Source organism: Tasmannia lanceolata, unplaced genomic scaffold (genome assembly GCF_043159265.1).
Source record: "Tasmannia lanceolata isolate RefF3 unplaced genomic scaffold, GAP_Taslan_0.1 ptg000048l, whole genome shotgun sequence".
In the NCBI taxonomy this organism is placed as follows: domain Eukaryota; kingdom Viridiplantae; phylum Streptophyta; class Magnoliopsida; order Canellales; family Winteraceae; genus Tasmannia; species Tasmannia lanceolata.
In genome coordinates this window covers 1,589,008-1,602,891 of record NW_027518725.1, presented here as the reverse complement: position 1 = coordinate 1,602,891, position 13,884 = coordinate 1,589,008, and the positions used below count along the sequence as shown (strand labels likewise).

The 13,884-nt window shown below is 39.2% G+C and overlaps 1 protein-coding gene across 1 annotated transcript; it reads left to right on the top strand.

Moving 5' to 3' along the window:
* The first annotated feature begins 490 nt into the window (after positions 1 to 490).
* On the top strand, positions 491 to 10,874 carry LOC143864389 (AP-2 complex subunit sigma-like). The gene is made up of 6 exons (XM_077375318.1): positions 491 to 548; positions 669 to 767; positions 871 to 921; positions 5,400 to 5,573; positions 10,338 to 10,397; positions 10,505 to 10,874. Exons 1-6 carry the CDS (start codon positions 546 to 548, stop codon positions 10,544 to 10,546), a joined length of 429 nt encoding a protein of 142 aa, XP_077231433.1. The 5' UTR covers positions 491 to 545; the 3' UTR covers positions 10,547 to 10,874.
* The last annotated feature ends 3,010 nt before the right edge of the window (positions 10,875 to 13,884 follow it).

Genomic DNA, 13,884 nt, shown 5'->3' with positions numbered 1-13,884 from the left:
CAGATAAAAAAGTTCGTATGGTCTTTTCTAATCAGGAGATGGAATTCTTGGAAGTTTGTCGATGACTTTAAAATATGACCAAAGATAATAATATTAGTATTTAAATCCTAGGACTGTTAGTGACATGACCATTAATCATGTGGGGAAAAATTCATACTAACCAACAGTGGATGACTATGTGGTTTGTATTATCTTCAAATCGAACGGTTAGGATCATCCTAAGGATAAATTGTTTTGGCCCATCTAATAAACGGTTTGGATCATCCAAACAAAATGGGCCCCCATATAATTTCTCACAGATATAAAGGCTACTGATATTCTCACTACCATGTTTCAATAATTGCACAAACTCAGACCGTCTTTTCTCTCTTAATGGCCTCAAGCTTTTCAGAAACTGTAATAAGCTCTGACAGCTGTTTAAATAACAAAAGACAAGATCATTCAGTGCAATTATCAAAACATGGTCTTGCCAACATCAATACCAGATACAAATATAGAGTTTCTATAGAGAATGTTTCACAGACGTTCTCCTCTGATCTCTCACCATGGTAATCTCAATTGAGGATTTCACCTCTTTTTTTTCAAATTAACGAAGAAATTCAAAGTAATTAAACCTCTAAAATTCTCCCTTTAAATCTTCTTTTTCTTTAATCCTTACTTAATGGCAGATCCGATTTATATTGCTTCAAAATCGACAAGGAAAAACTCGTCTTGCAAAATACTACATCCCGCTCGAGGAATCCGAGAAGCACAAGGTCGAATACGAGGTCCGTTTTTTTTTTTTTTTTTTTTTTTTTTTTGAGATTTCTGATTTTCATAAAATAATATTTTTCTGTTGGGAAATTATTTTTAGGGTTTTGATTTTTGTAGGTTCATCGATTGGTGGTCAACAGGGATCCCAAATTCACAAACTTCGTCGAGGTAAGTCAAGCAATCGATTCTCGCAATTTTATTTTGTTTGGAGATGGTTTTGAAATCGATTCTTGCAATTTTCTTTTGTTCGTGCACTTTTGTTTTTAGATTTGAATTAGGTCAATTGTAATTTCTGAAATTCTCAAGCCTTAATGTGTTAAAGGTACCTTACCAATTCGCCAAAAGCTCTAGAGATGTGGCCCAGTCTTTGACAGCTTTCACGCTGGCGTTTTTTATCGGACTATCACTTTGGCTTTTTACTAGATAGCTCTCGAGCCTTAATGTGTTAAAGGTACCTTAGTAATACGCCAAAAGCTCTAGAGATGTGACCCAGTCTTTGACAGCTTTCACTGGCCTTTTTTATCGGGCTATCACTTTGGCTTTTTACTAGATAGCCCTTTTAGGTAGTCCTTTCCATAGGTCACCCCTTATGTGACTCGAATACGGGACATGGTGGCTGTTCTCATACCAAATTTTACGTGCCTAACCTAACCAATACGCCAAAAGCTCTAGAGCTGATGGAATGTGTTAGGCTAGGCGCTTTAAACCTTTTCCATACCATGAGTAACTAGGCAGGCCTCCACCCAGGACTTTAACATAATGAGACGGTCATTTTTTCTGACTGGGCCTTTAATCTAAACTGTGGTGCCAAAAAACAGTAACAGTGAAAAAACCATGAAAGAAGTAATTATCAGAAGCTTTAAACCATAAGATGGCAAGAGAAACTCTAATGATATTCGTTATCTCCCATTGTTAATTTCCATGACAAAAGACAGGCATGGGCCGGCTTTATCTTGGGGTTAGTAGCAGTTTATGGTCCTTGTGAGATGATTTTGAAAGGGATATTCTATGCTCTGAATTGTCTGGTCTGCATGATTTATAGTGAACCGTTGTGTATACGGAGACTTTGATGGTTTTTCAATGACCTTAAGAAAAATCCAGTGTCTCATCATTGACTTCTGTTACGTTGAGATTTTCGGATTTCATTGCTAGTCACAACCTCATCAATCTCCTCCTTCGGGGTGGGAGGTTTACTTGGTCTAGTGTTGAAGCTGTACAACATCTTATGTTGTTTCGATCAGTTTCTGCTGTTCATCTGAATGGGAAGAGTACTCTCCAAGATCCTATCAACAGATACTTCCATATCCCATCTCAAATAATGTTCCAAATCTATTTGACATTTAGGATGACCTTAGAAGACCGGCTACTTTCAAATTCGAGCAAATGTGGTTAACCCATAGCGATTTCAACCCTTCCGTGACCAACTAGTGGTCCTCAAATCAATTTAGTGGAAGTCTTGGAGTTCGTCTCTCTTTTTGCGAACTCAAAGCCCTCAAAACTGCTTTGCATAAGTAGAATAAAGAACATGATAAATTCGCATCCAGGAACAAAAACATCAAAGAGGAGACTGAGGATCTGGGCAGGATGGAAGAATCTTGGCCTCTTTCATAGAACTAACACCTATAAGGCCAAAAAAAAGCTTGTAAACAATGTGTAAGTTAATGGCCGGACTGTTGAAGCCAAAAAAGGTCTACAGCATGAGAGCCTCTTTCTGATGCGGATCCTGCCTTTAAAACTTGCCAAAAAAGAATGGATCAAAATCATTGAATAGATGTAGGTAAAGAATGGATCAAATGGAACATCATGATGGAGGAGATTGAGGATCTGGACAGGAAGGAAGAATCCAGGCCTCTTTCTGATGGAGATCCTGCCCCTATAACTTGCCAAAACAGTTAATAGATCAAACCATTGAATAGGTGGAAACAAGAGAACTCGGCTTAGGTATTAGCAAGTCAGTTCCAACTTTGATTTTTCAAACTTGTCTGTAGTATACAGGGGTTATGTGAGCTGTATTTTTCTATTGCATGTGCTATATAGTGTATAATGTACATGGTGTGTACTATGTCTATTAATGGAGGGCATGAAATACCCGATTCCTCCAAGTAGGCCTAGTAGACTTGAAGTTTAGAGTCTTTAGACACCCATTGGATTGATTCTCTCTCTCTCTCTCTCTCTCAAAGCAATTCTCGATTCTTGATATTTATTATACCATGGATTTTTAATGGTTATCATGCTAGTAAAGCCAGAGACATAAGATGCGATGCATGTTTTCACAAGATAAACCATTTTAAATTGAGAATTAATCAAATTGATCAACATTTCTTGACATATTTGACGATTTCTCTCCATTTTATTGATTCAAAGTTGTTCAAAATTTGATTGATTCCTTGAAATTGATGAAAGCACTTCACAAATTCTTAAGATAAAGGGCTTCCCATAGTTATATGAAAGGGTTAATTTTATTTAGCGGTTGGTCCTATAATCTACACACATTCCAATCTAGAGGATTGAGAACAATATTTTGTTGTGGTTAGACATTGCTTTTATTGAGGATTGCAAAGCCATGATTCAATAATTTAACCGAGTGAAATTTTGGTCAAGATTTATGTTGCCATTAATGCTGGATACCACTTGGTAGGGTAGAATTTCACAACCACCCAACAAAGAACTTCAAACCCAAGCAAAAAGACTAGAATACTCAAAGTGAACAAGAATATGATGGGGGCAAACAAGAGTATTAAGTGTTGTTCTCAATGCCAAATGCAGCAACGAAGGTATAGCTTGCATAAACTTACAAAATTCGCAATTCATCGAAAGCTCTCTAAAATAAGTGTCCAAATCATATAAAATAGGCCAGTTTTACTTCTAAAACACTTTCCTCCATAGACATAGACACCTTAGACTTTTGCTGCCAATATTCTAATATCAAAGCACTTCTAAAATAATCCCACAACAAGTGAGTCGGTGTTATAAACAACAATTCATAGATTAACTTATTTAACATTCGAGCACAGAGCATATTGAAGAGGGCCTACACACATTGAGCATTTTTAAAAAAAAAATTTTTTTTGAACCACTTGGGTCAGTGTTATAGTTTTCATATGTATAAAATTATCTTAAAGGTCACCATTCATCCAAAAAAAATAAAAAATAAAATCTTAAAGGTTTGTGTCAGCCCATGATTTATGGTATGGTTGGAGGGAGGTTTGCACTAGCTTGGAAGTGACTTCATCTTCCACCCTTGAATGGGCTCCTCTGGCCCCTGGTTGCTTGTAACTCAATTTTGACAGTTTCAGCTTGGGTAATCCAGGGCCTGCAAGGATAGACAGAATCCTTAGAGATGAAGATGGTAATACCATACGGGCCTTCTTAGGGCCAATAGGGTTGGCGGATTCTAATGAAGCGGAGGTGAGGCTAGTTCTTCAGGGTACCGGGCTGATTGATCCCACAATTCTCAATATAGTGTCGATTGAAGGGGACTCTCTCAATGTTATCAAATGGCTCAAGGGAAGTCTCCCCATCCCTTGGAGATTTGCCCATTGGTTTGATGATATTCAAGATAAGGTAGGGGGTTTAGTGATATCTTATTCTCACGTTAAAAGATCGGCTAATAGGGAAGCGGACTGAATGGCTAAGGAAGGCTTTTCAAAGGATAGCCTTGTGGTTTACGACTTTTGACCCTCCTGGAAGGCTCTAAGCTGTGGCCATGAGCAATTGTCTCCTTCTCCTTGTACAGATATTTCCTTCATTGTATCCATGACCTTCTTAGTCACATTTCTCTTTTCATTAATTTATAAAATCTTGCCATTTCAAAAAAAAAAAAAAAGAAAAAAAAAAAAAATCTTAACGGTGCAGAATAAATTGTCTTCGTTTCCGTTTATAAATGCGCGCGCGCGCACACACACGCAGACACTATATCTTCTTTGCATTTTCTAGTTCTGCACTTGGTGCTTTTTTGTCGAACGTCCTGATGGTTGATTACTGGTAATGCTTTTTTCAACCATGTGGGGAGCCAATCCTTCACTATTTAGAAGAAATGGGAAAAGAAGTTAGCCTGCACAACTACCTAAATTGTTAGCATTTCTAAATCTCCATACACGTAGACCATGTACAATGATTGAGCCCTTTGTCTGATGGGACTGCCTTAGATGAGCCACCACAAAAGGCACACCAATTGGATAATTGTAACTGTCTGCCAATCGATAGACTTAAACTCACTGAATGTGAAAGATTGGACATTTTTCCTTATTAATCCCTTGGCAGTTTGGGATGAATTGCTTGCATTGTCTAATTGATTTTAGCTTTGCACCATGGCCCATTCATGGAGGGCCTCACTAGATGAGCAGTTCCAGTCACTGTTTACAGGCCACATGTATGGTAAGGGCTGAATAGGCCACCAATCAGTTGTGGTGAGCAAACTTCCACACCGGGCCTCTTTAAAACTGAAAAAAACTGCATAAATTGTGATATGAATGTGTTTTTTTTGTCAGGAGATGATGTTCTCATTTACCAAGTGTGTTGGGCTCGGGCCTTATAATGTTCAGCAACTTTTCCATCATGATTTCTTATGGTTTTTCTATTAATATTATCTTGCAGGCGTTTCTTTAAGATAAGATTGACTATGGGTGTATTTTTTTTTCTTGCAGTTCCGTACACACAAGGTTATCTACAGGCGATATGCAGGATTGTTTTTCTCGATGTGTGTTGACATCACAGATAATGAGTTGGTGTACTTGGAGTGCATCCACTTATTTGTGGAAATACTAGATCATTTTTTCAGCAATGTGTGCGAGCTAGATTTGGTATTTAATTTCCACAAGGTTTGTGCACTTAAGATTTTTATCGTTTAATTTCTACTTTGTGTTTCTTTTTTTAATGTGATGTACCTCATTTGCTAATTTATATGGACCACACTTTTTAAACCTTGACACGTGTGCTGGGTTACTCAGACCCTGGTCATTAGGTGTCTCATTTTCTGTGGTTATCATACATTGTGTTTTCATCCACTCCGAAGAACATGGCACCTTTAACGAAGTGTGTATGTGTGCCCCTTTTCGCTTGAACCCTTTCAAAGTGTTCTAGGGCTGCTGACACTATATGGGAACCCTATTGGTGGTCTCCCGGGATATAGGGGCACTAGAAAAAAGAAGTGAATAAGGTTTAATAAATAGGTGATAAATCTTGGCACTGTGGATATTGTACATTACTGATGAGTAAGCTAAGAAACTGGTGTTTTGACTATGAGTGCAACACATGCTCGTTTTATAGTTTTATGAGTAGGATTATGACATTTGGGGTGAGGTTTTCAAACTTGTGTAGTTGTGTTGTCTTTTAGCTTCTCAGTCCAACTGGAATCGTAGGACAGAGCTACTAATGTTTGTGGAAGCAAAGATGCTTTATCATGTGTTGAAGAGATATATGTGGCCAGGGGCGGAACCAGGAATCTACACCTGGGGGGCCGGACTAGTAGTAAAAAAAATGCATGTCTATATATATATATATATATATATATTCGTCCAATGAAAAAAATGCATGTCAAATAATTGGTTTTGGACTCAAATAATGAAGAACCCAAATCACATATCCATATCATTAGACATAATTTCATTAAGAGTAGAGTTTGGCTTTCAAAATGTGCCCAAATTTGAGGCGAATTATCCTATAGGGGGTTCGAATATATCATCGCCCAATGAAAAAAAGGCAAATTTTTGCCCATATAACACATTCCCCTCAAGTCTCTCCTTCTCTCACCCTCCTTACTCCTCTGGACCTCTCTCACCACATTATAAACTATTTTTCCATGGAAAAAAAACTCATGCTGCCAAACATGGTGTTAATGTTCCCGAGTCCGGACTCCTCTAACTTCGACCCTGATCTCAATCGGCCTTCTCAAGTCTCAAATCTCTCTCCTTCTCCCTCTCAAAAAAAAAGAAATCAGAAGAGGAAAAGAACCCTAGAAAAAACAGACGCATAAATTAATAAACCCTAGAAAAAAAAAATGAAATAAAAAGAAAAGAAAAATCAGAAACCTTATAAATACAAGGGGGAAAAGAAAAGAATAGAACTAACCTTTTCTGCTTCTTCTCCTTCTTCTTTTTGCGACGGAGATTGAAGCAACTCCTTGTTGAGCACTCAAGGAAAAGAGGAGCAGAAGAGAAACGTAAAGGGGGTGAATTTATCCTCGAGCAGTTTACCTTTCTCATAGACTTTAGAAATGTAAAGGGGGCTGAATTTTTCCGCGATAGTAGTTAACCTTTCTCACAAAAATGTTGTGCGGGGGAGGATTTTATCCGTTAGATGGGCAAATCTCACTGCCCTTTAATAAAATCCCTACTTTATAGCGATAGAATTGTGAGTTAACCTTTCTTAAAAATGTTAGAAACGTAAAGGGGGTAAAATCCCTATTTTGTAGGGATACGTAGGGGGATTTTATTCATAAGATGGGGAAATATCACTGCTCTTTAATAAAATCCCTATTTTATAGCGATAAAATTGAGATTTTTAAAATTCTATCCGAAATTATAAGTGTTAAAAAGTAGCGATTTTGCAAATCTTTTTTTTTTTTTGGGGGGGGGGGGGGGGGCGTGGCCCCCCTCACACTATACGTAGTTCCGCCCCTGTGGCTTCTGTGTCTGTATGGAAGGCCTGTTTGGTGTCTATTATTCTATTGTTCGCTGGTGTGAGGAATATGCAATGTGTTAAAGCTTTTATCTGGGGTAGCTTGTCGTAATGCCTTCTTGGGTCGCACTAAAGGGGACAGGTTCTCATATACGAGATCGTACGCCTTGTATCAATTGAATGAATTGATTCATTATTGAACTTGATCCCAAACATCCCATTTGCTCAATAGAATTCCAAGTTAGTCATTCTTTAAAGCCAATGTCATTTGTGAGTTTAATCAGTGCTAAAATGAGCGGATTTTTCATATTTTCTTACTTCTTCCGGTAGATGCTCGCTCTGCACACGGTTCTTCATTGTTTATAAGCCTTTATTCAAACTTTCACATTTGAGCCTACGGATCTACTCCTATCCCTCTAGGTGTGATATAGGCTAAAGATCTGGTCTAAGATTTCTCGATCTCTTGGGGGGTTTATTTTAAAAAAATTGGCCAACCGGGCCCCACCACATTAAAGCATGTTCTGGAGCTTAGAAGCACGAAGCGGGTGCGGGGGCGGGGAAGCGTGGGGTCTAGAAGAGTCTAAGTTTGGGAGCGCCATGGGAGCGTGTATGTAATATTATATATATATATATATATATATATATATTTCAAAATTCAAGTACATCAAAAAATAATAGTTTCTAACCATTTTCATATGTATCTTTCAAAATTTAAGTACATCTAAAAGCTAATTTTTAACCATCTTCATTTGTGTGTGCACTCGTTCGTCGTGCCTTCTGAAGATGCACAAGCCTTTGTGCTTGCTCCAATGAAGTACTTTAAAGAGTTGGAGGAGTTTGATGTAAGGAAGTTTGTGGTGGTGGGACTTATAGAGTAATAGAAGCAGGCTGGGAGCGTCATTAGAGCGATTCCAGTCTCTCTGGGGTCGTGCTCCCTGGAAGCTCCTTCTTAAGGAGTGCCGAATCGAGGTTCCGAGGTGGGAGCGGCACCCCGAGAGAAGGTTCCTGCTTCTAAGTTCTGTAGCCTACAAAATGGTTGTTATTAGTTGTACATGTGATCGAACGGTGTAATTAACGACGATGATCAATTATAAGATCCCACTGGGATCATGCAAGTGCGATCAAGATCGTTGATCTTGTATAGCATCATGATGGAGCCAGCACAATTTTATTCACGAACCTTGCATGCTGTGTATAAAAAATCAACAGTTAATCTTCCGTCAGTGGAGCCTAAACAAGGCTAAAAGATACCTATTGATCAACAATCTAAGATCCTCCGATGAAGGTGATCTCAATAGTTTATGGTCATACTTGTCATTGCCATTTGGGTCAATGGATCCGATCACATGTACGGCGCACAATGACATGCGACAAACTCAACTCAAAAGAATTTTGACGGCTCTAGTATGGGCAATCCAGGGCTGGTAGGTATAGGGGGCGTTCTAAGGGATTCAAGGGGGGATGTTATTTGGGCTTTTTTTGGTCCTATCGGAGTATCAGATGCAAGTGAAGCGGAAGTTAGAGCTGCTGATCAGGGGTGTTCTTCAATTACAAAGGGATGTCTTGGACCATGGGATAATAGAGGGAGACTCCTTGGAGGTTCATTACATGAGATGGCTTAGAGGTTCATTGGTCCCTCCATGGAGGTTCGCTCAGTGTTTTGATAGGATCCGAGATAGATTGGATGGTGTATCCTTATCTTTTATGCATGTAAGAAGATCGGCAAACGGAATTGCGGATAGATTAGCGAGGGAAGGAGTAGATAAGCAGAGTCTAGAGCTTTTTTATTTTCTTCCTCCATAAGTGCATTTTTCTAGTTTTTTTGCTCTGTATCCTCTTTCTTCCTCTTTTCTTTCTTGGGGTGCTTCTCAATAGCCCTTCTTATTAATGAAATTTGCTATCATTAAAAAAAAATGTGTTTCATGATAAGAAGTGGAATGTTGTTGCAATTAGGGAGATCTTCAGGTGCATTTTTCTCCGTACAAAAGCAATGGAAGAAGTCAAGGATGTTAGGCGGTGCTTTAGTACGTGTTAGACTGAGATAATGACTAGGATCCTAGCATTAAAAGATCAGCCAAGTGGCAACCTCTTCTTATGGATCATCTCAAGTTTAACTTCGATGGTTCTTTTGGAGATCCCGGACCTACTGGCACTAGTGGTGTTGTAGGAGACACTGAGGGGATGTTAGTATGTCCTTTTTGGGTTCTATTGGGGCCTAAGGACTCGAGCAAAGCTGAGGTTTTAGCTCTGCAAGGTTTGAAAGTTGGTGGCTGCTTTGAGTAGTAGTCCAGTGGTGGAAGACAATTCTTCAAATGTGAGACTTGCTGCACCTATGGTGGAGATTTTAGATCTCACTCCATATTTGGTGATCCACTTCAAGCATACTGCGAGGGAGGCTAAAGTCCTTCTATTACCGTTAAAAAAATACCAAAGAATGGGTCCCAAGGCCAGGCGGAAGAACAATTAATTTTGTTGTTCTCTGAGACCAATTTAACATTTGATTTGAAAAAAACTAATGCACTGACCTTGGACACATTACAGCACATCCATGAAGTGTTACAAATTTTAGTTTGATCTGGACCATTTCTAGAGCACAAAGAAACATTGTCTCATTGCCACCAATTACAAAAGTTAGTATTTGGAGGGGGATAATACATCTAGCCAACTGATTATATTTCTGATGCTCCTTGCAGCACATTATTCTAGTTATTAATTAAAATGATATATATTCTTGGTGAACAATAATATTAGGGGTGCAACATGGGTCAGGTTGGGCTGAGCTTTTGCTAAAAAATGAATTGGAAGAAACCCGAACCCGACCCAATTTTATGCAAAAAATCAATGAGAATTCACAAAAATCAACCCGAGTTGAACTCCTAAACAATATCATGATTCGTGGCCAAAGAATTTTACTAGGTAGTGCTTTATTACTGATGATACTGACCATGATTTTTATCTCTTAAAAGGTGTACCTGATTCTCGACGAATTCATTCTCGCCGGGGAGTTGCAAGAAACCAGCAAGAAGGTATACTTTTTCTTGTCTATTCACTACAATGACTACATACTTTCACCATGGCATTTTATTTTTTGAAGAAACCTAACCACTGAAGTTACTGTGTTCCAAATTGACAGGCAATCATTGAGAGAATGGGAGAATTGGAAAAGCAAGAGTGAGACTTATTGAAAGGAAAATATCCAAGAGCTTGGCTTTGTATTGCTCCTTCCCATTTGTTTTCCAATTTCCTAGCAGTGTTAGCTCTGAGGTAAAGGAATCAAACAAAGGAAAACTTATTTGTTCTTCTACAAGTTAATGAATATGAGATGGAGCAACAGCAAGTGCGTGCTACATGGGTCGTCTGTGCACGCACGGTGCTGGCTGGATTGGTTTATCTCATCTTTTTCTTGCAGAAATTTGTAATTTTTCAATTTACATATGGCTTGGAGAAGCCTTCTGCATTGCATTTTGCCTTGTGTTAATTTCACAGATGAAAAGCTTTGAGGACTTGCTGGGGTGCTTAGGAAACATCAAATTTGATCCTGCATCAATTCTACACATGGTTCAAAAATCACACCATCAGAAAATGGTGAAAAAAATGAAAACCATTTTTTTTTTCTGCTAACTGTGATCCTCATTGCATATTGCAGGATCACACTTAGCAACTCAACTCAACTAAACCTTCATCCCAAACTAGTGGGGTCGGCTAATGATTCCTTTAGAAAATTTTCATGGAGAAAGTGAACGGATCTACCTGGTTCAAATTGACTTAGTCTAATCCTGACACTAGTTGGGTTCGTCTACATGGATCATTTTCTTCCATTCTATCCTATCCAAGGTCACGTTCTCTGTTATGTTCATAGCCCTCAAGATGTTTCTACCCAAGTTGTTTTCGGTCTACCCCTACCTCCTTTTACTCAATCAACTTGGCACGAGTCATTTTTTCTCACTGGAGCATCCAAAGGCCTACGCTGGATATGCCAAAACCATCTTAAGCGGTGCTCTCTCATCTTCTCCTCAATTGGTGCCACCCCCACCTTTTTATGGATGTCTTCATTTTTAATTCGATCTAACCTTGTGTGTCCGCACATCCATCTAAACATTCGCATCTCCGCTACACTCATCTTATGCACATGCTGATTTTTGGTGGACCAACATTCTGAGCCGTACAGCATGGCTGGCCTCACATATGTCTTATAAAACTTTCTCTCACAGTTAGCAGAGAAAAAAATAATAATCCTGCAACAGTATATAGAGTTCATCTGCTAACTGTGATCCTTACCAAATGCCTTTAAAATGGTTCAACCGCAATGAATGGAAGGAATCCCTCCTAAGCTTCTCTAATTCATTCAGAAGACAGAACCCAGCTCCGGTGATGGTTTGGAGTGCAACTTGGGCCGCGTTGGGTTGGGCTTTGCTAAAGAACAAAATTGGAATCAAAAGAACCCGACCCGATTTTATGGTAAAAGCTCAATCCAAATTCCCAAACTACTTACCCAAGCTCTTTATCCGTGGGGTTACATGGATGCATCATAATACAAAATCACCTTGCATCGTATAATCATAGCCCTTGGATTTGGAAACTTTTTGACACTGAATTGTCCATTTATATTTTGCAACGACTCTAAGGCCCAGTTTGGATTGTAGGAAAAACGTTTCTTCTGGAAAAAGTTTTCCTATGATTTCTTCGGTTTTCATGATTTAGGGTAAAATGATATGGACATATGGTTATAGCTTATTTAGAGAAATATCATCTAATCTATCTAATCTTCTAATCTAATATAATAAGGAGGGAGGGGTGTTTACTGTTGGCTGCTTAGGTGGTGCCCCTCCCCTTCCTCCCTCACGTCCATGTTAGAGAAATGCCTAACATGCCCTTACATTCCCACGCCTGAGTTTCAAATACCCCCCGTCCTCAAACCTTTACACGTCCGCATTACTCTTTTAGCATTAACCCCTTTGCTGCTATCTAACATCTATATATGATCTATCTTCTAATATAATAAGGAGGGAGGGGTGTTTACTGTTGGCTGCTTAGGTGGCGCCGCTCCCCTTCCTCCCTCACGTCCATGTTAGAGAAATGCCTAACATGCCCTTACATTCCCACGCCTGAGTTTCAAATACCCCCCTCCTCAAACCTTTACACGTCAGCATTACTCTTTTACCATTAACCCCTCGGCTACTATCTAACATCTATATATATAAGAAATTATTTGAGGGTAAAATCGTAATCTACATACGAAAAGTACTGACACGGGTTCAAGTCTATGACAATTACGGAAAACAACTACGAATAAGAGGTGAAGACAAATGACAATGACGAAATAACTACTTTATATTACTCATTCAGGACACTTCCCAAATATTGACGGATTCCGGGCACCTGAAGAGGAACACCAATTATGGAAACCTCTATCGATTGGAGGGCTAGGATCAACCTATGGAAATGATTTTACGGGCACAACAAATTGATGTTGTGTTCCATCACATGGACGGTTTGGATCAACCTATAACCCTCTATAGATCGGAGGGTTCAGATCAACCTATGAAAATTATTTTTGGGGCACAACCTATGTAGGCAGTGGCCCATCTAATGGACGGTTTGGATCATCCTATGGTACGGGTCATAGCGTACATTTTAATAAAGTGAGGAGTGCAATCATCAAAATACGGTGGGTAGTGCAATTATATAATATGGTAGTGAGGACATTAGCACTATATTGTACAGGCACAACCGATTGATGTTGTGTTCCATCACATGGAGGGATTGGATCAACCTATAACCCTCTATAGATCGGAGGGTTCGGTTCAACCTATGAAAATTATTTTTGAGGCACAACCTCTGTAGGCAGTGGCCCATCTAATGGACGGTTTGGATCATCCTATGGTACGGGCCTTAGCATACATTTTTAAAAAGTGAGGACTGCGATCATCAAAATGCGGTGAGTAGTGTCATTATACAGTATGGTAGTGAGGACATTAGCACTATATATATAATTTGACACCACCGTTGTTACTTCGATGTTCTCATGTGGGTCGGGTTCAACCAGAATTTGGGTTGGGTCAGGTTAAGCTTTTTCGCAAATCGGGTTGGTTGGGTTCGGAAAAATCAACCCGAATTAGAAATCAAGTCGGATTCCAGGCACCTGAAGAGGAACAACAATTATGGAAACCTCTATCGGTTGGAGGGCTAGGATCAGCCTATATCGATTGGAGGGCTAGGATCAACCTATGGAAATGATTTTACGGGCACAACCGATTGATGTTGTGTTCCATCACATTGACGGTTTGGATCAACCTATAACCCTCTATCGATCGGAGGGTTTGGATCAACCTATGACAATTTTTTTTTGGGCACAACCTATTTCGGCAGTGGCCCATCTAATGGACTGTTTGGATCATCCTATGCTACGGGCCATATCGTACATTTTAATACAGTGAGGAGTGCGATCATCAAAATACGGCCAGTAGTGCCATTATAAAATATGGTAGTGAGGACATTCACACTATATATAAT

Excerpts from the sequence above, each read along its gene's own strand:
- LOC143864389 (XM_077375318.1), top strand. Across the intron at positions 922-5,399 it reads AATTCACAAACTTCGTCGAG|TTCCGTACACACAAGGTTAT; the intron begins GTAAGTCAAGCA and ends TTTTTCTTGCAG. Across the intron at positions 5,574-10,337 it reads TGGTATTTAATTTCCACAAG|GTGTACCTGATTCTCGACGA; the intron begins GTTTGTGCACTT and ends ATCTCTTAAAAG.